Source organism: Oryza glaberrima, chromosome 12 (assembly GCF_000147395.1).
Source record: "Oryza glaberrima chromosome 12, OglaRS2, whole genome shotgun sequence".
In the NCBI taxonomy this organism is placed as follows: Eukaryota; Viridiplantae; Streptophyta; class Magnoliopsida; order Poales; family Poaceae; genus Oryza; species Oryza glaberrima.
The window spans coordinates 23329728-23354923 of NC_068337.1; the positions used below are offsets into that span (position 1 = coordinate 23329728).

Sequence of the window (25196 nt, forward strand, 5' to 3'; positions counted from 1 at the left end):
AGCAATCATCGCATATCCCACCACGATCCCCTCCCAAAACAAAGCGAAATCTGCTGCTGCTCATGGTGGCGCAAGTGTGATTGATTGATTGCGTCGCCGCATCCATCAATCCACCATTCTTTTCCTCATCCACCATTTTTTCTTTAATTTAAGGTTAGTTGAAATTGAAATAAGTGTGATTGATTAATTGCGTCGCCGCATCCATCAATCCACCATTCTTTTTCTCATCCACCATTTTTTCTTTTAATTTAAGTTTAGTTGAAATTGAAATGATTTGACGGAAAAGTTAAAAGTTTATATGTATAGTAAAGTTCTGGTGTGATGAAAAAGCTAAACGTTTGAAGAAAAAGTTTGGAAGCCTAAGTTTCTTTTTCTTTCACCTCCACTTCTTGCAGTACGGAAAAGAGTGAGAGCACTGCAAGCAAAAAAAAGAAGAGAGGAGGAGATTTGTTAGCGCCTAATTTTAGCAGCAGCAAAGCTCGGATTCCCCCTCCCATGGCGGATGGCGGGCGACAGGAATAGGCGGAGGATAGGGAGAGATTGTCGGAGGAGAAGTAGGGAGAGAGGTTGGTTTACATGCGAGCAGGAGGAAGAAGAAGAAGGTGGCGGGGCACCGTCCGGGCGATGTAGAGGAGGCCGCGGCGGCGGCGGCGGCGGCGGTGGAGCAGAGACGTCGAAGGCTTCTTCTTCATCATCTTCTTCTTCTTCTTCGTCCTCGCGGTGAGGTGATTCTTGTTCTTTGGCCATCCCAACATCTCGCTATGCAAATCTTGGATGGATCTCTAGGATTGGCAGGACTGCTATTACGGTGCTTGTCTGATTGGTTATGTTTGATGCCAATATCTTTAGGGTTGGAGGCAGTTTCTAATCTTTAGGAATGTTGTAATGCTCAGCCTGCAGACTGCAGTTTGTTATTGATGAACAAATGAAGAAAAGGGTAGTGAAGGTGCTGTTTTTGATTTGATTTTGGGGTAGCAATAGGGGCTTTCTCATTTTGTTTGTGTTGCTGAAATGGAATTGCGTTTTGGGCATACATTCAACGAACTGGGCATAGAGATTAGATCTTCATTTGTAAGGCTGATTTGTTATGGTCTTCCAATGTTGCGATCCAATGTACTAGGCCTGAATGCTCATTTGTGTGGTCTACACAGGTCTGAATTCTGAAATTAGTATGACTGTATCATCTTTAATTGTTTGTTGTCCTCTAAAATAGAAAATGTTTCATGTTGGGGATTGTTAGAAATGAGGTGCTGATAGAAGCTGCTTCCTTTAGTACCACATGAATACATGAACATGATGTAGTTTAAGACCCTTTCTTATTGAAATGATTCAATAATAGTTTATCTGTCCTACTACATTTCTATCCATGGCTGTTGCATTACAAATTTAGAAGATAAAGGGTGTACCTGCAATTCATCTCTTTCTTCTTATTTCGAAATTAATACTTTCTCTAATTGATACTTGCATCACATTGCTTGTTCTGCCACTTATTCTTTCTGTTTGCTTACTTTCTTCTGTCTCTTGCATAATGCAGATTACTTTCACCTTCTGAAGTTTGCTACACTTCCCAGGGATAGAGAATATCCGAGACACCTCTCATCTATGCTTATCAGAGTCTCATCTATTTCCTGTCTTTGTCATAGACAGATATTCTCATGGCTAGAGCCTCTCCTTTTCCACCTCTAACTAGACGGAAAATTGCTTCGCTCAAGTTGCTGATACCATGTGTTCTAGTTCTTTCAGTGGCTGTTATTGTTGTTACCCAGTATTTCCATAATATCTCTTACCTTCTGCGGCCACTGTGGGACACACCACCTAAGCCATTTATCCGCATCCCACACTACTATGCCCCCAACATCTCCATGCCACAGCTCTGTCAGCTCCATGGTTGGGGTATCCTCCCCACCCCTCGCCGTGTCTTTGACGCTGTCCTCTTCAGTAATGAACTTGATATTCTAGAAATTCGCTACGGTGAGCTCCTTCCGTATGTTGACAGGTTTGTCATCCTTGAAGCTAATGCCACATTCACTGGCATCCCGAAGTCACTCTCTTTCTTGGAAAATATCAATCGCTTTGCATTTGCTGGCTCCAAGATCGTGTATGACATGCTTCCTGTCATGGAAATGGATCCCGGTTCTCACCGTCAGCCCTTCCATGTTGAGGCCGGCCACCGTCGTGCGCTTAATATGCTGCTGCGAAGATCAGGCATTGCTGTGGGGGATGTATTGATCATGGCTGATGCTGATGAGATCCCTAGCCCTGAGACGGTGCAGTTGCTCAAGTGGTGTGATGGAATACCGCAAGTCATGCATCTCGAGCTGAAGAACTATATGTACTCCTTTGAATTTCCTATAGACTACAACAGCTGGAGGGCCACAGCACATGTGTTCACTGAGCATACATTGTACCGCCACTCCCGTCAGAGCAACCTTCTGCTGGCTGATGCAGGCTGGCATTGTAGCTTCTGCTTCAAGGACATCAAGGAGTTTGCTTTCAAGATGAAGGCATATAGCCACGCAGACCGGGTGAAGCAGGACAGCTTCCTAAATCCAGACAGAATCCAGAGGGTCATATGTAATGGGGAGGACCTGTTTGACATGCTGCCTGAAGAGTACACATTCAAGGATCTCTTCAAGAAGATGGGACCCATACCAAAGTCAGGATCTGCCGTTCATCTGCCTTCCTATTTGATCAAGAACGCTGACAAGTTCAGATTCTTGCTTCCTGGTGGATGCTTGAGACCAGGCTAAATCAGAGATGGTCTTTAACTTTGCTAGCCAACAGTACAACTTTTAGACGTGATACTGTTGCTTCTGCTGAAACAGACGAATTTTGTTGATGACACAGTAATACTTTTAGATAGCGTGGTAGGATTTTGATGTTGTAGGCAGTAAGTGAGTTTTTACCTTGTATTTGTAGTGATGAGCAACTCAACACTAGAATTTACAGGAAGAAATATTAAAGGTAGAATGGCTGAATGGCAACAAGAAATTGCCTCATTTTTGGTTCACTGTGGCCATTTTCGCAAACAGTTGGGGATTGTTTGTTGGCTATTGAGAAAAGCAAAATGGCCTCGATGAACTGTACCATCTGTTGCACTGTTCATATGAGCGTTAATTGGTACAAATTTATGATGCTCATCTCCTCATTTAGTTATCAATTAAACAGGACAGTCTGGTCTGCATGAAGGTTGAGTCTTTGAATTGTACAATAAAAATGCATTGCATCAGCCAGCTGGAATTGCATCACCCAGCTAGAATTGCATCATCCCATATTTGTCATATTCTCCATTTTTCCTGAGATCTCTCTCATCCTCGGTGGCTATAAGAAGAGAAGATGCTCACAAATTGTCTTATGTTCTGTATCATATCCTCTGCACTGCTCTGCTTCCTTCAACTTTATTCTGGAGAAGAAAATGGGGGTCCTCAAGGTGTCAAGCTTGTGCTTCCTGCTGATCATGCCACTCCTGTTAACTTCAGGTAATAAACATTCACAAACTCATAACCTATGCAACTCCTGCTGATGATGCCACTCCTGCATAATGTTCATTTCATCCGAAAAAGCATCAAAGATTCCATTGATTCAGACATTCAGTGAAGAACAAGTGTAGGATTGGGTTCTCTAGCTTTTTCTCTGCAGGAACTTTGCCAACGCATCACGATAATCAAGGTTGGTTAAAATCACGATCAAGATCCCCAATCGGAATCGGAGGTCTCTAAAGTAGGATCGCAATCATATAATCGTAAAAATCATAGATTCTATACCTACTAGAATCGTAGAACCAGACCCCCTTAATTAAGATCTCAAAGTTGTAAAATCCGTACGATAGAACAGGGTTCACTTTCTCGGTTTGGGACTTCTGATTGGGGGTCACCGAAATTTCGGAAATTTTGGTCCGAAATTTCCGAAATTTTGAGCAAAATTTAATTGAATTTGAACAAATATTATCCAAATTCATGAAAACTTTGAAAAATTGAAAAAATTCGGCCAAACTAATATCATATCGGAGGGGACCGAAATTTCGGAAATTTCGGTCCGAAATTTCCAACACTGCGATAGAATCGAGATTTCATCGACACACCCCTAATAATTATTCAGTATGGCTCTACCACCTTGATGTGTAATCGTCTGAGTTCAATAAAAGCTTCCGTTATCTAGAAACAATCCCTGATAATTGTTCTTTATGGGATTCACAGCACTAAAAGTCTGAAACTGAATCATCTGGGCACTGAAAAAAGAAGAAAACTTTTTTTTGGTTTGCATTGCAGGTGTGTTTGCAGGGACAGTGAGGACAGAAGGCTGCGGCGACACCTTCTTCAGCAGGACGTACAAGTCGCTGTTCTGCAGGAAAGGGCCGTGCAGGGAGCACTGCGACAACGAGGGCGCCGATGGTGGCTATTGCATCTTCTTCTACCTCTTCGTCCGCTGCATCTGCAACGAGAAATGCAGCTCAAAATAGTGGATCCTCCTCATCCTCCTCCTGCTGCTGCTGGTGATGATGATAACTGATGTTTCAGTTGATTGTAAATAAAAAAGATCAGGAAGAGGAGAAATTATGGTAATGCGTGCAATGACAGGATGTTGAACTTGAGATAGATTCTTCTGTGGTCAGGACGAAAAATATATTATCCCCTTTAAGCTGGCCGGCCGATTGCCAGTGATCACCGGAGTACCGGCCGGCGGCGCATTAAGCTACCTACTTCCTCCGTCCCATAAAAAACTAATATAGTATTGGATGTGACTCATCCTAATACAACAAATCTAGAATTAAGCTATCTAGAATTAAGCTGGTCGGTATCTCGGAGATGAATTTTCAGCTAAAAAAAATGGTGGTCTCATGTCATTGGCAGCGAGGGGGTTCGGAGAATTTGGCTACGAACCCCCATGTACCACAATTCGGGTTTTCTGAGGGGCTCTATTGCAAAAGAGCACACTTCATTGATCCATGCCGTAAGCGCCTGATCCAACATTCCAACGGCTGTTAAACTTGACCGGGGATTTCTCTTATTCGTGTAATAAACCAAACGGCACATTTTCAAACGAATAATAATTTGTGAATAAAACTCTTATCTATGTGTTCTTAGCGATCTAAAAGTAAGGACTGAAAAATAAACTTCGATGAAAAAAAAAAACAAAATCAGCTCTAAATTTAAAGTTGAAAATTCAAAAGTTGACTGATAAGCATTAGCATTAGCGAAAAGATAAGGCCGTATACAAAAAAAAAAGGTGCTACTCCCTCCAGTTCCAAATTTCATGTCGTTGAAGAAATTTTGTGGGTAGAATGAAAATTTCTGTCGTTCGATAAATTAATGAACATTTTAGACGAGTCCAAATTTCCTGTGGACCCAATGAAAATTTCACTTGTCGAATATATTAATTAATTTTTCATGTGAGTATACTACTAAGGTGAGTTTGGTTGGGTGAAGTTTTTAAGGAGGGATTGAAAGTTTAGGGCTCATTCAGTTCAGAGGATTTTCATAGGATTATTGTACGAATTGAAACATTAGGAGTTCTTTTCACATACGCATCATTCATTCCATAGGAATGGATCATACCAAATTCCTAAGAATTGTAGTTCCAAATTTCATAGGATTCTTAGAATGAGGTAAAACCTCTAGGAAAAATTCATAAGGAATGGAGTGCATGTGACATCTTAGTTTTTTTTCTATTCCCTTGATTTGGAAATCCTATAAACCAAATAAGCCTTAGAGGGATAGGGTTATTAACGGTTTTTATCAGGGGACATGTATGGATTGAAAATTGTGGAAGGAACTCGTGTTTTTAACTACCTAGGTAGGTGGTGAGAGTTGGGAAGAAATTTCTTATTTACGTGCCTAAACAAATCTCTAACATCTAAATGCCTTGTCATGTGCACTACCTTTACCAAATAAAAGATTGGCAACCTTATAGAAAGGGATTGGGAGTTTAAAGGAGAGAATTGGTAGAGAGGTTGGTCATGGTAGTTTTATTTTTACTCCTTGTCCCTGGTTAATGCTGCTGTGGTTTCTACTTCCCAGTGAGAAATGCCAAGTTCAAAAGGCAAGTTCAAAAGGTATTTAATATAGGTAGGACAGAAAATAGACACTAATTAATTGCTCCTCGGTAAATAAGATCATGTTCAAAATGACCAGAAATATGGACAATAAGACAACACATAATTCACATTTCACAATTGATTCACCATAAGAACAGCATGCTCCATTGATCAATCCAAATGTTCAGACATAGGTTCAATTACCATCATCCATGCATTAAAATGCTATAGACATAACAAGTGGACCACCCTCACACGGTTTTATTATTGTGGTTTTGATTCTTTCACAAGCTTTTACATAACAAGATCATCAGCAACAGCGCAGCAAAGATTCTTCAGGTTCTCGAATGCGCCATCTTGGAGTGTGACTGACGCCATTCTGTTGGAAATTTCATTCTCAGAAGCTCTGTCAAAATCGTACTTGGCGCGATAAATGAAGTAGCCACTGCACTCCCAGGCAGAAAGACAACATCCAGTAGCCAGATTCTTCACCTAAAGCCAAAGATATTAACAGTATTCATCCTCTTATTGGTTGCTGAAACAAAAAAAGTTTGCAAAGGAAACACTGCAGATCAACGAGTTTCACCTGTGGAAACAAGAAAACCTTTGTGCCATTGTTGGAGATCAGCAGGCTGTACGCAGTATTATTGTCATGCAGAGTTAAAGATACTTCACTGACAAAATTGGCAAGCGTGTTTACGTCCTTGCCAGTGAACACAAGAGCCTTCATAGGATAATCAATTATTTCATACAGGTGAACGGCTGATGTGGCTTTGCCGTGGTAAATTGCAACAGTTGATGCAGACTCCACTGGCAACGGGTTTGCGAAGTAACAAGCCTGTGATTTTTATAATTTTGCAAAAAAATAAATAAATAAATAAATTCTCCTTCACACAACCTTTGCAAGTAGAGAATTACAGTATCTCAGCTACATATTATTACAGAGAACTTATTCACTCACTAGTTTCCATACCGAACATTAAACCATTCAAAAGGCAAACGGTACAGGATATCATGGCTGTATTCAAATGTACTGTTTACAATCTTACATATCATAGCAAATTAAAGTAGAAGATTACAAACAACAAAAGGCAAAGATTAAATATTGATATATGCTGCAAACACTAGAGATACACTATAACAAAAAGTACAGGATAGCAGTTCAAACATGAGTGTTCTACTTAAAAAACTGAATGTTGCTTCCATCAAACAGGGATACAGGATGCTTAAGTGAATAACGCATGATGGAAGTAATAGAAAGTTCTTTGAGCATCAGAACTAGACAGTATTACCTGAAAAAACATGTGGTCTGGCATCGTGGATGTGCAACTATCAAAGAAAACCCGGAATGCTGCACTATTTACTTCAGAGGCAATCCTTGCAATCAGACTAAACATCCTTTTGTCCCAGAAGAAGGATAGCTGATTGGTTGCGCTTGGGACCAAGAAGATATGACCATATTCAACAGGATATGCCTTCAGAACGAGAAAATGCAGGTGTCAACTAGCAGTTATATAGAGGAAGGTAAGGCACGAGTTATTTGAAGCTCATCCTGCAACTTACATTTGCAATCAGCAGTAGTCCATCCTTTGGTGGTTTTGTTGAAGGAACAACTTCAGGTATATCCTTGTCACCTTGAGCAATGCACAGAAGCAATTCATCATAACTATTCATACAGTTTGGCTTCAGGCATCCAACAGGTTCAAGGAACTTGTCATGTTCCTTGAGGACACATGAATTCCACTTATCATTCAGCTGAACAACAAAACTCCATCCACCTTCAACAACCTGCAGAAACAGGCAAACACATTGTTACAATCAAGTTCATGTCTAAGGGCATCACATTGACCTAGAGATATTGCTAACTGGGCTGGCATCCTTTTTTTTATAATGGAAATAATAATATTGGTTTCACAGCCATGCAAAGCCTCTGAATGCCTATTAATGATGGACGGATAGTAGGGAGGTGGTTATATATCCAAAAGAAAAATGTTTAATTATATCGTGTTCAAAAAGCAACTTAAGCATGCCAATTTTACTTATGGATTGCATATCATAAACCACTATAAACAAAAGGAATTTAATAATTTTCTATCATCCAACTTTGGAAGAGATGGATGAACAAAAAGATCCAGTAAGCACCTTGAGATTGCAAGCAGTTACGTCATATCCAAAATGGCCCTTCCAAGCATAATCCTCCCACTGTTACAAAGGAAAATCCATGTATTACAAATGGGGCAACGAGAACTCTGAAAATGATGTGGAATCCTGGATGATACAAACCTGAGAAAGAATGATTGTATCAAGCAAACTTGGGCTGCCCTGATCAGTATATGCAAAGCTTTTGAGGGTGCCATTTTCATGTTCTGCACCGAGACGGTAAAGATGTGTCTTCACACCTGAAAATCCAAAGAGTTCATGACTATTGCAATATTAAGGATAAAACTTAACTGAACCTATGCTGTTATTCTAAATTTATTCGACGTGCTTCTGAGAACTTATTTTGGTGTTCTCATTCTAAACTAACCCTTGTAGAAGGAAGGCATTTATCATGAATTAAAACTGCAAAACAGCTAGCTTATCTGACTCATGTCGTGTAACACAGAATTTTATTGCAAATGCAATATTATTCAGCTTACACAGGCTAATTCTATTGTGATATTGCTGTGTTTTCAGTGTCACACTTGAGTAGCGAGCACTCCGAGCAGGTAACGTTTTTGCAGGGAATAGATATAACTCAGAATATAGGAGTAAAGAACAGCATGGATCAGATAGACAATTATTGCTTACCTTCAAATTGATCAAGAGGAGATTTCTTGCTTGGCAACGAATATTCACCTTTGAACTCCGTGGTTGATACCATACTTACAATGCTTAATATCTGTACTACTACTAAAAAAATATCTACAATGCTAAAGCCTAATTCAGACTTGAACAGCACCACCACCGGCAAGGTAGGTCAAATCAGAAGGATGCCCCCCTGCAGATGGGAGGGCACCGCGACCACCGTGGAAAGAAGGGGACGCAAGAAGAAACTTAGGAAAGCGATGGGCACATTGTGTTCCCCTTCTTAGTGCAACACGGGATCCTTTCTTTGGAGCCGTGGTTGCTCTTTTCAAGCCAGCCCTACCGGACCAGCTAACCACCTGAGCAAGACCAACTTGGTTATTCTTTAGGAGCCTCCAACAAGTTCTTGGATTATGATGGAGCCTTTATGCAGCCTCACAGGGCAATCTGGCACATGATAGAAGTCAGAATCAAATCGAGCACTTAAAAGGAGTAGTCAATCTGAAAATGAGTTTTGAGCATTAAAAGAAAAACAATCCATGAGTGGATCTATGGTTGCATGAAGAATTCGCATAAATATACTATATTCATATGCCAAAACACTGTAGAGATACTCCAAACAGATCAGTCTCCTAATACACCTGGACACTTGTAAGCAAAGAGGGGAATACATAAATTTGTCTCAAGTAAAGGTAGTGACTTCTGAAATCACAGTGTATATTGGATTATATTCACATATCTTTATGCAACATAATATCTAACGCTGAAGAATTCTTATTACTGTCCAAAAAGGTAGACACCTATGCACATTCTTCAAAACAATCGAGGAAAATATAGCAATTAGAGTATGTATAACACAAAGGTAGATTTTTTTCCTTCTTTTGCATGTATTGCCGCATCAGGTGTGTAAAACCAGAAGCCTTTGAACACACACTATCATCAGAATTCTAACCCAATAAAATTGGGACGTGACAACCGTAGAAGCTACCAGATTGCTCCACACCACGGTGCAAAACCCAATCTTTCCCCCCACAAATCCAGATTGGACCAATCAATACCAAAATTTTCCCACATCCGCCACCAATCTCGCCCAATCCAAACACCACCAAACCAAGAATCGGCGGTAAAGGTAAAAAAAAAAAAAAAACATGCATGAACAGGAACCCAAGAAATTGCATCGGATCAAGAAGAAGGGTTGGGGTAAAGAATTGGTACCAAGAATGAATCGGCGGCGGCAGAGTGCGCGCGGTCGTCGTCTGACCCAAGGGCAGGAAGGGGGGAGGAGGAGGAGGAGGAGATGGGGAAGTGGACGTGTGGACGGCTGGTCGAGGAGGGAGAAAGAGACCGTGAAACGTGCGGACGCCTCCCTCTCGGCCGCTCTCTTCTCCTCTTCTTCGGCCTTATCTACAGTGCTCCCCAGCGGTGAAAATCTTAAGCCTTGTTAAATCACGAGTAAATTTCACTTTTACCGTATTTTATTACTTTTTTTTTGTTTGGACTACCCTTAACAAATATTTTCATTTTGAATTGAATAAATTTACCCTGGTAGCACTTTAGACCATCCTTAACTCATCTATCCATCTACATCAATTTGTCATATGTCGAAACGTTCTAAAAGAATATTTCTTTGAAAAACATTCCATAAAGATAGTTTTTGGCTGCTTGAAACCGTGGCAACCCAATGGCCTTCAGAACCCAATTAAGCAACAAAATCGCCATATAGGGATGCATCGGAATGATAAAAAAGACACATAGACCCTTCCAAATCAGTAGATGATTGTGGATCTTGTCGACAAGTTGTTGAAAGGATCTTTTTGATGGAAAGAGGGATACCTAGATACTTGCACGGGAACTCGGCCATAATAAAGGGGAAGACATCATGTATTGCTAGCAGGTCGCTCCCCATGCAGTAGATCGGCGTAATTTCAATCACTTGTCAAAGTTAGTGAAGAGTTCTGATGCAACTCTAAAACAAACAAGAATATCTTAATGCCTTTCATGTGTCAAGGGAGAAAGAAAGAGCATTAGGTCATCTGCATATAGAGAATCTCGATGTGAGATGGCATATACGTTCAGTGGTTGTAGGATATTGAAGTCTCCCGTGCTTCACAAAGGGAGAGACTTTTTGATAAAAAAAATGCAATCCATTGAGTTGGATTTAGAGGAGCATAGTTAGCCATAAATTAACTATAAGCCCATACGAGAAAGAGAGAAACAAAAATATGAAGCGTTAACTCTAAAGCAAGAGCTAACTATATACATACTCGAAGACATATATTAAAATCATAGTAATAGAAAGAGAGAGGAGGGAAAAATTAGAGTAATTTTATAGCTAATCTATTCAGTGCCTTGCTCTAACCTGAGCAACATGTGATACATGTGCTAATCATACCCCAGACAGGGAGACATTAACTAGTTCTAGCTGCCTGAAACGGAGGTAAACTGGTACTTGGCTTCTTGATTCTGCATGTGCTTCACGGTTTTGTTCACTTTTTAATTAAAAAATAGTTGTTTATTTATTACACTTTTGTATTGATCCGTGCAGAAAATGCCTGTAACTAGAAATGTTTTGTGGGATATTTACCATAAATGACAGTTATTTCCCTTTTTTTCTTTTATTATTTTCATGGTCAGTTGAGAGACTTTGTAATATCACACTTTACACTTGCATTTGCACAGTTTTATTTCAGAATACCAGGAGACGCAAGGATCAACTGAATACACAGATTTCATTAATTAGCCACCTGATATTACAACTCCTACCTACTGCCTTCCATTCCACAAAGAATCTTTACAAAGCCATCTAAAAAAGATCACTGACAAAACCATCTATAACTATAGCAAGCTGCACTTTGTTGCATGCAGACAAGTAAACTACTCACAGTGAAACCTGAAACTACAACCAATACAAATAGACCCTATAAGCCTGTACTACTGTACTCACAACACCACTAACTGAACACTGATACAATCATATAAATCAACAGATGCGGTTGGTAACCCTATCAATGGAACAATGGTAGCTAGCTAGTTTACTATGCTTTGCCTTTGTGTGTTAACATCTTAATCTTTCTTCCCTGTGAGACAATGCAAAAAAAATTTGCCTACGGCAATCAGGTAACTGAAGTATTGAAAAATCTCAGTCATAATTCTATCCATGTCAAGCCTTTTCATGAATAGTGTTAAGGTTTTTCCTGATCCTACTAAATACTTTCTCCTTTCAATGCTTTCTGAACCAGATTCAAAATCTCTGTAACCTGAAAGCAATATGAAAGGAAAAACGTCTTTATATTGAATCTTGACAGAAAAGAAAAGCATATTCAGGACATCAACAAAAAGTGCTAAATTGTTGTCAGGAGATTTATGGATTAATTGTCTTACCCCAGGATAATGCTTCAATACAGGAGAATAATGATCAAGTGCTATGTAGATCTTCCCAAGAATACTAAGAAGAGCATCAACTTCATCCCCAAGTATATCAACCTGGGTCACAATGGTAAAAAGGTTGAATGAATGAATGCTATTGTCACATGAATAAAACTTTATTTTGTAAAATAAATATTATTGTGCTTTAGTCTCTATATACTTCGCTTATTATTTTCGATAAAATTCAAGCATCATGTGATCACTACTTCGTGCCTAGAAGCTGAAAATCAACTATAGTTTTCAAGGAAAAAATGTTTCTTAGAAGTTTAAAAGTGAAATGAACAGAAAATAGAAAGAGCATAAAGAGAAGGTTAAACCTCAGCTTCTGCTTTCTGGAGATTAGAGCATTTAATCTCGAGTATCTGTTTATACCAGAATTCTTTTTTCTTTAATACAGCAACTTGCTGCACCAGTGGGTTAAACTGGCAAATTATATTAGTCAACCTGCATGGGAATAAAAAACAAAGAACTCAATAATTGGCAAGTTATACTAGTCAACCTGCATGGGAATAATATATGCCAAAATATGAAGTGGACAATTTAACTTAGCTAGCATTCACTAACATGCAGAATATTACAATACATTAAGTGATGAGTTCAAGTAGTCAGACAAGTGAGCCTAACTTATCTAGTATTGCTCTAAGTAAACAAAAACGACCATAACAAATATTCAAGGATATTAATTAATTTACATACCTAATTTCATTTCTCTTCATACTTTGAGCCAATCTGCTTTCAAAATCGCTGTATGATTTAGATAACTTCTCCATACTAACAAGGGCATATTCTAGGTGCCCTGCTTGTCCCTTATGACTGTTAATGCTTGGCGCCGATGTTTTCTTCATTTCCTGGATGGTGGCATCAAGTGAGGCATTCTGTTCTTTGGCTTCCTCCAAAGCAATAGACATGGCAGTTAAGTTGTCAGTCAGACCATGTATCTCTTGCTTGCATACATTAATTTGCTGCAAAGCCTCATACAAGCTACTCTTCATTGAATTAGACTCACTCTTGGACTCTAAGATCAACAACTCTTGCTCGCACACCTTCTCCCTAAAATTGGTAAGGTCATTAACCAAGTTGACTTGCTCATGGTGCTGCATTAATGTTGATCCTGCAATTGCTACAAGTTGATTGTTTTCATACTTTAGCTTCTGTCTGTCTTCATACATAATACTCAACTGCTCTTCTTTTTCTACAAGCAACTCTCTGAGGAAGGTCTCCTCCTGATTAGCATCATCAATATGATTCTCATAATTATCAAAAACTTCTCTTAATGTCGACAGCTCAAATAAATCTTTAATGTGGCTCTCAATCTTTAAATCTTCAAGTTCATGGCTAAGCTTCTCAACTTGTTTCACAAGTTTTAACTCGGACAACGAGTGCTGTGCCATTTTCCTCTCTGCATCTAATACTTGTAAAGACAGATGTTTAGCCACCATTTTTTTGTCAGCTAGCAAACCTTGTAGTTGTTCATTTTCATGAAGTAAAGAGCCGATTCTGTCCTCAAATCCGCAAACCTCGGCATCATCATAATTATCACAATAAGGGTTATCTTCTCTCGAGGTGATTTCATCCAATTTTGAAATGCTTTGAAGCAACTTTGATTTGATGATTTCAAGTTCTCTCTCTTTCCTAGAAGGCAACAAAGCTATATCTTTCGCAAATTCCCTTTTTAGCCTAAACAACTCTTCTGTTTTCTCATGCAATTCAGACTCGTGCTGTCTTCGCAACTTCAGCCATTCTGATTTTAGAAAATTTGTGACTTCTTCACTTGGCATGTGCTTTAAGAGTGAGAAGTCCGGGATATCAAACATGAGCTCACCTGAATCTGTAGTTCTCTCTGTGATTGATGACTCGTTATCATCCTTCATCTTCAAAAAGTTGAGCTCTTCGACCTTTTCGTGACTACCATGAGAAGAAAACACACCAGATTCTGAAGCTGATACAACACTGTAAATAGTACTGAGTTCATCTCGCAGTGCGGCAATCTTAGATATCTTTTCCTTCCAGTTTTTGTTCAAGGTACTAATGCAGTTCTGATTCTCCCATAACTTTGTCTCGAACTCTCGACGCATGCTAGTAATGTAGCTCTGGATCATGATGTTGGAGACCTCCTTCTGCAGCTCATACTCCAACTGGTGAAAGATTGCAAAACCATACAAATTAAAGTTAGTCTAACTTATGGGATTGTTTTCCACAATGCAAACTCCAAGAGAGTTTTTTTTTAGATAATGTCGAAGAGATAATTATAGTGAAGTCAAAATGTTGCCATTCAACACTCCAAATTCCAGAAGAAAATGCGCATAAAAGTCAAGAACTTCTCTTAGCACGTGCATCAAACCTAATGTAGGAAATTGTTACAAATTAGAGGTCCAAACTGTTTAAAGACTGACTAAAAGATGAGATTTTCTCATAAAACTAGGAGAATTGGAGAAATTTGACGATGCCAACTGATATTCACCAGAGATTCAGTTGACCTTTTATTCTTTGCTTTAAGTAAATTGCACGCTAAAAGTCTACAAATTTGTCGACTATATATCTACATATAGTACATACTCAACGAATTTCCCCAAGTTTAAAAACTTCATATCTACTGCATAATCTGCTCAAGAAAAAGAAAAAAAAAACTGCACACGCATATCTGCAAGACAACCACCTGGCAGGAAGACAAACTAAGAACTACTACAGCTATAAATAACTGAACTGAATCGAATCAATTACACCGTATCAGACTCAGAACTGAACCAGAAATTCAAAACTTAAACCAACCAACCGACCTGAAAGAACCAAGAAACGAATAAAGAAGAAATGCACGATATTCCCAATGGGTTCACGAGGAAGGAACACTCACGGATTCGGCCGCCTCCATGGCGGCTCGCCGCCGGCAAGAACACGGCAAAATCTTTCCCTCCTCCGCGCGCGGGAAACCAAAACGCGGAGAGGAGAAAGCCACACGCACGAAATTGAAATGGGAGCGGAGGAAGAAGCGAAAAAAGGAGCAGCTTTTTCCACTAAAGGCGCCTCCTTTTTCCACCCCCACTACTATCTCTCAATCAATCACTTAATTTCTCACGCTAAATTTCGCACGCTCCCTGCGGTTAATTAGCGGAAAACCAAGAGAGAGAGAGAGAGATAGAGAGGAGGTTGCAGTGACATCTGTGTGGAGATTGGAGAGAAGCGGTTGGGAATGGAAGATTGGAAGTTGGCAAGAACTGTAGAGAGAGAGAGAGAGAGAGAGATAATGGAGGTGGTTGCTGCATAGAGAGAGAGGGTGATAATGAGAGGAGGCAGGAAGCGTGTTTGCAGGGACAGAGAGCGTATTAGCGAGGGGAGGGGGGATTAGTTGCATTGGGGCTGAAAGGGCTTGTAGCACAGTGGTTACAGTGACCTGACTAGTATCCCAAGATTCTGAATTCAAATCTTCTATGGAGCGAATTTTAGATTGAGTTGTTTACGGGGCTAAGTTCCCTATTTCAATGGCCGTATATATCCGGTTGGATGTAGAGGCCGGGTAAAAAAATACCCTTCTCTAAAAAAATAAAAAAAAAAGGTTGCATTGGGGCTTTGTCGGGGATGTCACGGGCCACCCGCTCCACTGCTTTGAGATTCGTGCTGCTTCCACTTTTTTTTTCTTTTTCTTGCTGGAACTCAACTTTTTATTGTTATTTTTATTTTTCTCGCTTGTGTTATTTTTGCGCTCCCAGCTCCTCATGCAGGATGTCATGTGAAAATAATTGTACTACGTCCTTTTTAAAATGTATATAGGTTATTCGTCTTATTTAAAATTTTAATATAAATATATAAAAGTATAAGTTAAGATTATATTTTATTTGATGATAAAACAAGTCATAACTAAATAAATGATGTTTATATCATTTTATGAAAGAAAAAAAAGAAGAGTAAAGTCCATCACCAGTCCCTAAACTTGTATCGCTGTGTCATCCCGGTCCCTAAACTCGCAAATCGACCGTTTAGATCCTCAAACTTGTTCGACTGTGTCATCCCGATCCCTAAACTTGCAGATCACTCGTTTAAGTCCTCCAACTTGTTCAGTTGTGTCACCCGGTTCCTAAACAGGACGGTCTAAAAACTTTATATCAAAAAATAATTCATAACTTTTCATGTGAACTCTAATGAACAAACTTTATATCAAAATTGTAGCCCTCGACGCGACCTACAACTTTGTAGTTGAAAAGTTTTTGAACTAAAACTGTTTAGGGTCCCAAAATATTGTTGCATGTTTATAGATTTTGAAATTTTAATTTTAAAATTATATTTTGGGACAAAAAATGACTTAAAATAAAAAAAAATTCAACTACAAAGTTGTAGATCGCGTCGAGGACTACAAGTTTGATATAAAGTTTGTCTTCATTACAGTTCACATGAAAAAATTATGAATTATTTTTAAATATAAAGTCTTTAGACCGTCCTATTTGACCCAGATGATATTCAAATCTAAGTTTAGAGACCGGGGTGACACAATTGAACAAGTTGGAGGATCTAAACGAGTGATCTGCAAGTTTAGGGACCGAGATGACACAGTCGAACAAGTTTGAGGACCTGAACGGTCGATTTGCGAGTTTAGGGACTGGGATGACACATCGGTACAAGTTTAGATACCGGTGATGGACTTTACTCAAAAAAGAATGGTCAAATGTTATGCGAAAAAGTAAACAGCGTCGTATATCTTGAAATGAAGCGAGTATTTATTTTATGAAATTGCAGATGAGTTTATTTCAACTTTGAATAGTAGCTTATTATGCTTAGAGAGATAAGGAGAGTGTATATCAATAGCAAGTAGGTCAAATTCTTCAGCTTCTGAGCTTAAGTAGAGCTGAAAATTATCCACAGCTATTGTACATTTAGAACACAATAATAATATTATATAGAGCAATTGTTGGATTAGATAAATTTTTAGAGGTACACAAAGAATTTTAAATTTTCTTATGTTTTATATATTTTGAAACAGGGTGAGTACAGTCCTACTTACTCCATAATTATTTAAAGCTCATTCTGAATGGTTAGTGTTAGTCTTAGTAATTTAAGTAGAGACTTTAAGTAGGTCAAGCACTCTAGTGCTTTACCTTAATTTATTCAAGCACTGATGATGTTGGGCTCGATACAGATGTTCATGTTTGTCTCTTCTAATCCCCACAGGCAAAAAAATAATAACAAGGATATTTTTTTAGAAGAAATCAATAAGATTCTACTACTCTAAATATAATATGTTTGCCTTTTTTTTTTCCATTCACTGTCCTTTTCTTGGTGTTATACAGTAGATCTCCATTGAATTCTGGTCAGTCGTTTCCTATCCAGTTATTAGTAGTGAGCCGTGTTCTGACCCTTTCCTTTCCTTTTCCGTGTGCCATTCATTATTAATCCTATCTTTTTCATCTTCAATTTCTGATGTAATCGCCGTATGTCGTACGATTTCGTATACACTCATAAATGTGACTTTTAGTATTTCACCGTAAAAAGGTACTTCCTGGGGACAAAATTAATTGATGTTTAGGACAACCAAGTCAGTACTCCTGCTACCTAGCACTGTAAATCTAGAGAGAGGGTATAATCCCTTCGTCCCATTTTAAATGTAATTGTAGATTTTTTATTCGTCTTATTTGATTTTTTTATTATTAATATTTTTGTTGCTATTAGATAATAAAATATGAATAATAATTTATACGTGACTTATTTTTTAAATAAGACGGACAGTCAAACGTTGGACACGAAAACTCACAAGTAGTAAGTTACTACTCCCTCCGGCCAATAATATAAAGGAATAATATATGGGATTTTGGAGGGATGTGACATTTCCGACGGAGGGAGTATATTTTAAGATAAATGGTGCTAAATTGCAAAGAAAATAAGATAAAACATGTGCCGGAAATGACAAATAAAATTGAGTGGACTATATAGTACTGTCTTTTTTCCCCTTTTCCTGAATTAGATCCAAAATTGGCCTTTTTCTCATTTTATTCTGAAAAAACATACTAGTGTTCATAAGTATGTGTCATTGACTCATTTTCTATAATAACTCATTAACATGTGTACTTAACAAATGTTTGCTCATAGATGATCTAATTGCTATCAATCTAAACTCAAGAATGGTATCAGAAGTTCAGAACCCAGGAGTTGCTGCTATGAAAATAACCACCTGATGATCCAGCCCCACAAATGGAAAGAAAGTTCATCTCATAAATGTCAACAGTTCTTTTTTATAATCAACCAAAATTACCAGTAGACTGCATATGTTATCACTTGCTGACTGCAGAAATCAAGCCACCAAATTTATAATATGACAATACAACCATACAAATTCATGTTAACAAACGAAAAGTGGTAAGAAACCAGCAACCATATCACAGGTGATAAGTAACCTCTATGTTTAGCAGGAGAAGATACAGAGCAGTAACTGACTAACCATAAATAACGATAATAGGTGAGAATTAGATCTCTATTATCACCAGAAAATTGTAGGATGTATGTAGTGTATTACAACACAGATCTGAATTATGGGAGTATTGCACAGGATGTAATCACAGTGTACAATGTTACAACACTAATTTCTGATGAAAACTTTTCATGTATTTACAACCTACTCTCTTTTTTTTGTCATTTTTTTCTCTCCTACTGTTCCCCAGAAACATCAGACCTTAAATTGCTACTCTGATCAACAACTTTTCAACACCTGCAGAACTTATGCTGGCAACCAGGTATGAAGTTTTGAAATTATCTCAGATGCCGATCCCCTAAAACTACTGAAGTTAACATGCTACAGAGATACCCTTCCGAGCTTAGGATGAACTGATGAATGACACACCATCCCAGTATCTGACCTTTTCGGATAAAACTCGCGGGATCTCATTGCAGAGAACACTAATTTCAACAGTCAGATTCATTGCAGTCATGTCTTAAAAGTTTGTTCCTTTTACCCCCCTTGTTTCAGTGTCTCTTTTTGGACAAAATTAGTTGCTCATCCAGGCAAATTGTTGGTCAGTCTATTTACATTCACAAAGAGTATAGCCTTTTTCAGTGTTGTACTCAGGTGAGATCCATGCTGTTCAATGCTATGCCCTTATGAGGATCGCCGCCAACTTTTTATCCCTTTTTGAGGTAGTTTGAAGGGGCTCCAGCTTTTCCTGCGTTTCGGGCTGTCAGAGAAGACACCTGATGCCAATGCTTGTTGAAGCCATAGCTCAAATTCATCTTCAGGGATCATCTCAGCATTCAAACTAAAGGGATAGCGAGAACTGTAGGATCTCTGAGACATCCTATCTGCGCCAACCATGTTTACCATAAAAGATGGGCCGTGAGTGTTAGGTTTGCACTCCATGCCCTAGACAATCAAGCAAAGAAAACAGAGTTAGAAAGGCTCCCATTTTTAATGTATGCAAATGAACCTATCACAAGACCCTGTATGTATCGCCAGAAAATTGGCGTACCAGATTTTGATGTTTATGTTGAATGAAGCAAGTATGAAATGTAAAATAAACTTTTGGTCCAATTTTGCACAGCCAAATTAGTCCTTTACTTTCATCATTGTTGGCTCTTCTCTTAGATAGGTATGTCAATAATTGAGATATCAGTCGGGATGACATGCGGGTGCGATTAATATGTTGTGTTTATTATAGCCATGACAAACTTGACACAGAAAAATAAGGCTATGGGCTATGGCATGCATGAATTATCCTATCTCCAATGAAGTAAGCAAATTTTCATTTACCAACTGAAACAATTTTTAAAGTAAAACAGTCAATCTGGACGTTTGAATATGCATCAAATACAAAACTGAACAAAGTCAATTGACCAAAGGCATATCTATAGTCAGTTAAGACATCGAAAACAGCAGAGAACCGAGTATAAAAATATGCATATGGAGATGACATCAAATCAATTGAGACATCCAAAAATCACTGCTGCAAATGCACATACATGTCAACTTAAATCAAACATATAAAACATCGTCAGACACTCACCTGGCAAGTAGCCCATTCAGACACATCAAATACCTTACTCTCCGCACAAACAAAAGCTCGAGGTATTTCCTGAAGTGAACAATGCACTTTGATTCAACAAAGAGTACTGAAGAATTTACACATTATAGTTCAATAAAGAGAAGTGAAGAATTTACACATTATAGTTGGAAACTACAAAATGTGTGCACATTTTTAAGCTGAGTAATTTCTGAATCTCACCCTATAGTCAGAATAAGTTGCTTATGGAATGAACAAAATGACTGTACCTAACACTTGGAATGAGATGCTTTCTTTAGGTGGAATACAATTAGAAGATAAAAGATCATCAGCTTGACACAGCTAAAACTGAGCTTGCTCAAGTCCAAAGTTGGTCTCGGAACACACATGACTAACTTCAGGCAATAACAAGTACTAGGAACTGAAGCTTGACAGTGGGAAACAGCGCCCGGTAATTTTGTATCAAAACATTCAGAACATTGTGCTTCCATTCATAAAACCTCATTCTCCATTTGTTCGAAATCAATATGTACTCAATTTCCATTTTCTAGTAGTTAAAATTCTATTGACACTAGATCTCTGTCTATGAGTACTGTAGAAGGCAAGCATTAAGTAAAATAAAGTGAACTCTCCATATGATGTGCTTATAAAACATTACCTTGAAGGATGACGAAAATTTATTTTCCACCCATCCATCTCCATCCTTAGCTGGATGAAAATCAGAGCAATCCTACAGTACATGGTTCCCACAAAATTAGCTGTAAGAACACTCTCGATTAAAAGTACCTGAAAAAAAAATTCTGGCCTCCAAACCTGACACCATCTTGCTTTTGCTTTGCTTTTCTTGGTACATATCCACAGATGAAAATTACCACACTTTGTGCACTGTATACGCCTGGACTCTTCGGAGAGAAACTCTACCCCAGTCTGCAAGATGAGTTTATCAAATTACAAATGGGCCCCATAAAGGAAAACAGCAAGTAGGTCAGTAGGTCAAGGACATGAGAGCATGAATAAACTGCATTCGTATGCTTGGATAATTGATAAGATATGTTAAAGAAATAATCCAACCATGTGGATTCTAAATTTGTGAAAACTAGAACCCACCTGTTGAGAGACAACACGTGATCTCTGAGTCATTTTACGTGATTCTTCTTTCCTCAGTTGGTCGTCGTAAGTGTTTTTCTTTGTGAAATCTGAGAGTACCTGCAGCATAACTACAATGATTACCCTTTATCCAGGTATAGAAGCCATGGTTGGTATCAAGAGCAGATATTCAACCAGATTTAACTGTAATATAATCAAGGAAGAGAAAAGACATAAACTTCCATTGTAGTTTACCTCATAAGCTGACTGAAGCTTTTTGAATGATTCACAGGCCAGTGGATTTCCCATATTTTTATCAGGATGTACAAGCAGGACCTAGACAAATAAAGCATACGTACCATGAAAATGAAGTAATTGTAACATGAATTTCTCATTTTCCCTTGTATAGAAGGCCGTGGTTTATTACCATTCTGTGGTACTCCTTTTTCAGAATCTTTTGATCAATACTTCTATTCCGAGGAATACCCAAAACTTCATAATGGGTCAAACCATCCATGATCCTCTTCATCTCATCCAATGAAACAGAATCCGATTTCACTACTTTGCTAGGAGATGCCTCTTTCTGTACATGCAACACATCCTGGACGGGTGTTGAGCAAAAGGGCTTTGCAGAAGAAACAGTCTCAGGTTCACTATCAGGAGCAGAGGGAAATTCACAACTGCGATAGAACTCATCCATGACAGGATCAGAATGTTTTGGCTCTTCAAACTGTCTTTCTTCTGTGCTTCCCTCGTATCCTTGCAGCAACTTATTCAGAAGATCATTTGTCAGGAAAGAAAGATTCAATGTCAAGAAGACACCAAGCGATCCAACACGAACAGCCACACAATAAACAGCATACATAGCCAACACAGGTATCACAAATCGTGCATGTTTCAAAGAGCACATACAGCCTGCATTACCAGAGAGGATCCTCCTTTAGGTCAAAAGAATCAAACGGATGCAACTAGGGAGGAAGAAAAATTTATGGATTTGACAAACAAAAACACAAAATTATCATTATGAACAGACTTAAATATTAAGATAAAACAAACCTCCAGCAATCAGAAGCATTCCTGTAATCCAGAAATAGCCATACATCCACATAATCAATATTCCAAATAATCCTACAATGAAAAGACCAGGCGTATAGCCCATGTAATGAATGACTGCCCCAGCAGCTCCCTGAAAAAAGAAAGGTATTAAGCAATTAGACAAAATGATATTTATAGTATCCATCTTACATGGGAAATCTTGCATCCTTACTCGCAAGTAGAAGTTACTAACTGAACAAGTATGCCAGATGACAGTAAAAACAAGTGGTTCAGTCTGCATTGCAATAAGAGGAATTGCAAGGAGAGAACAAGAGGAGACATAGTCCTGGAATTCATTCTTATTGCTTATTTCAGTATAATTTATCCAGTGCAATCTAGCTGAAAAGGTCAGATACTACCTGACATTCCACTGAACACAGGTGGTATCCCAAAGGGAGAAACTCATACCACAGTAGAAAACCAGCAGAAGTAAGTCATATAGTCAACTACAGCAGTAGTTACAGGTGTACCAGAGCCTAAATAAATGGTCATGAACCAGTCTACCCATAGTTGACTTTGTGTGAAATGAAACAAGTAGAATTTCACTAGCTAGTAATTCTCTAGACAGGTTCATACATATTAAACACAGTATCACATTATAAGATTTTTCATAAATATCAGGCTGAACAAAGAAACGAGTTGCATTCATGTTATTGAAGTACACTGTGCAAACTACGAATTGACCTTAAGTATTTTGACATAAATCAACCAATAAGATAATCTGCTAATGAACCTGAAACTGAACCACTCAGCAAGAAACACATTAGCTAACATACACAAAATAGGAATAGAACCAGAAGTGCTTATCCCTAAATATGCAAGTGTTAGTTTCCATGTGCTCCTTCCTCTAGCAAGACAAACTAGATAAAACTTTCTAATGCAAATGATGCTTAAAATACTGTGAACGGTTCCAAAATAACATCTAGAAACAGCACGTGCGAATTACTGAAGTGTAGTATAAACTTGCAATAACTAAAGCATAAATGAATCTAGAAACACATCAAACTGATCAATCTCATGAAAGTGTAATGACATACTACTTTTGTACCACCAATTACCACTTTAACTATACTTTTCGAAAAGAAAGGTAACCTAACATGCAATCCACCCTTGATAAAAAGAAGAAAAAAAGAAAGACGAGCACATGACAAGATTTAGAACGCGCACAAATCGTTATCCATAATCCACTACATCATCAAGGCGAAAGCGCAAAGCAAGCAAGACTTGCATGCCGTACCATGCCCAGGAGCGCGTAGAGGGCGCACGCCGGCGAGGTGATGCACACGAAGAAGCTCCAGAGGATGACGAACACGGACGCAGGGCCCAGGCTAGCCATCTCCAGGATCCCGCGCGCCGCGCAGCCGCGCCATTGCCGCAGCGCGGCGAGCGCGAGGCGGCCGGAGCTCACGCAGGCCCGGGACACGGCGGGCCAATGCCGGTCGACCAGGAAGGCCAGCCTCTCGGTGCCGCCGCTCGCCGCCATGTGCGCCCATGTCAGGATGTGCTTCTGGGACACCACCCACCTCCACCCTTGCTTCCACAGCCCCAAATCCGCCATTGCAACCCCCCCCCCCCTCCCGCAATAATCTTGATCCAATTCGGTCAACCCACACACCTCCAAACCCCCATCTCTCTCCCAAAAAAACCCAATCCAACAGCTCCAAGAACCCAATCCAACACTTGGAACTCAATCAAGAACCCCCTCTCTCTCTCTCTCTCTCTCTCTCTCTCTCTACTAAACCAGGGCGGATATATCCGTGCGCTCACTGGATCAAGAACGCAACCGCACGCAAGAAACGACGAGAAATCCCCCCACTGGAAACCTCACAAAGGCGGCATCTGCCGACACCTGAAGAGGGGTTGGATCTTTGCGTCGGTGAATGAATCGGCCAAGGGGCTCAAAGAGAGGGGATGCGGGTGGTAAAAATAGCCCACGGGAAGAATCTGAGCTTTGGCCACTGCTCCTCGTCGCCGCTTTTGCCCTCTGCCCTCAAGCTGGCGTTTTTTTCTTTCTTTCTTTCTTCTTTCTTCTTCCTTTTTTTTTCTTGGCGTACTTGCTTTCGCTGCTCCACTACTACTAGCTTCAGCTCGGCCACATCTCGTGACAAAAGATGGATTGGTGAAGCAAAAGGGGGAGAAAAAAAGAAGAAGATGATGAACAAGAAGAGATCTTGCAAAAAGAGATGTGTGTGTGAGAGAGAGAGGGATATCAATCTAGCTATCTGACCATCTCTCTCACTCTACCTCTGCGGAAGAGAGAGAGAGGGGATTAGGGTTGAAGTGGTAGCTTGGGAGGAGGAGTTACTGTCCATGGAGATATGTGGAATGTAGGAGTAGAAAGAAGTCTGCAGCATGGGCAGTGTTGGTGGTGTTGATGGCTGTGGTGGTGGGTGGTTACAAAAGAGAGCTTGATTAGAAAAGAGGTGGTTTTCATCTTCTAGATCATTAGATTTCTAATTTAATATTATTTCGGAGTTCAGTCATTAGGAAAATAAAAGATTTAGCTTGATTAGGGTGAGTATACTATTTATATGACAGTGACTGTGTTAGCTTGATTGTAAGGTTGGAAAATGGAAGCTAACTTTTTTAGCTGAAAAATAATTAGTAGTAGGATATTTGAGCTACGGTGGATCGTTTGAACTATGGCTGATAAGCCATAAAAAAGAATGAAGCAGAAAAAGGAAAGTTCATAGATAATTTTTTATATTTTTTATTGACGGTTCAAAAAGATAATATTGACAATAAACGATGATTCAAGATAACTTAAAACTAAGTTTAAAAATTTTATTTTTTTG

General features: G+C 39.1%; 4 protein-coding genes across 6 annotated transcripts; 1 reads left to right on the plus strand and 3 right to left on the minus strand.

The window, feature by feature from the left end:
- Positions 1-363: 363 nt before the first annotated feature.
- On the plus strand, positions 364-3010 carry LOC127756506 (uncharacterized). 3 transcript variants are annotated; one of them, XM_052281850.1, is made up of 2 exons: positions 364-720; positions 1648-3010. In XM_052281850.1, the coding sequence occupies exon 2, from the start codon at positions 1656-1658 to the stop codon at positions 2748-2750; it is 1095 nt and encodes a 364-aa protein (XP_052137810.1). In that variant the 5' UTR covers positions 364-720; positions 1648-1655; the 3' UTR covers positions 2751-3010. The 3 variants fall into 3 exon arrangements, with proteins under 3 accessions (XP_052137810.1, XP_052137809.1, XP_052137808.1); XM_052281849.1 differs by having other exon boundaries at positions 365-720; positions 1535-3010; XM_052281848.1 differs by having other exon boundaries at positions 366-725; positions 1535-3010.
- A 3173-nt stretch (positions 3011-6183) lies between these two features.
- On the minus strand, positions 6184-10199 carry LOC127758003 (GDP-L-galactose phosphorylase 2-like). The gene is made up of 8 exons (XM_052283600.1): positions 10037-10199; positions 8825-9268; positions 8318-8433; positions 8177-8236; positions 7598-7822; positions 7327-7509; positions 6621-6872; positions 6184-6526 (listed from the first exon to the last, which is right to left on the minus strand). The coding sequence occupies exons 2-8, from the start codon at positions 8895-8897 to the stop codon at positions 6329-6331; spliced, it is 1107 nt and encodes a 368-aa protein (XP_052139560.1). The 5' UTR covers positions 8898-9268; positions 10037-10199; the 3' UTR covers positions 6184-6328.
- Positions 10200-11533: 1334 nt separating this feature from the next.
- Positions 11534-15540, minus strand: LOC127756445 (WPP domain-associated protein-like). Its single transcript, XM_052281777.1, has 5 exons — positions 15099-15540; positions 12944-14382; positions 12565-12691; positions 12203-12304; positions 11534-12078 (listed from the first exon to the last, which is right to left on the minus strand). Exons 1-5 carry the CDS (start codon positions 15114-15116, stop codon positions 12025-12027), a joined length of 1740 nt encoding a protein of 579 aa, XP_052137737.1. The 5' UTR covers positions 15117-15540; the 3' UTR covers positions 11534-12024.
- A 3145-nt stretch (positions 15541-18685) lies between these two features.
- LOC127757415 (uncharacterized) lies at positions 18686-24789 on the minus strand. The gene is made up of 9 exons (XM_052282916.1): positions 23639-24789; positions 22363-22492; positions 21734-22221; positions 21562-21642; positions 21328-21426; positions 21034-21147; positions 20879-20950; positions 20224-20292; positions 18686-19583 (listed from the first exon to the last, which is right to left on the minus strand). The coding sequence occupies exons 1-9, from the start codon at positions 23957-23959 to the stop codon at positions 19323-19325; spliced, it is 1635 nt and encodes a 544-aa protein (XP_052138876.1). The 5' UTR covers positions 23960-24789; the 3' UTR covers positions 18686-19322.
- Positions 24790-25196: the final 407 nt, after the last annotated feature.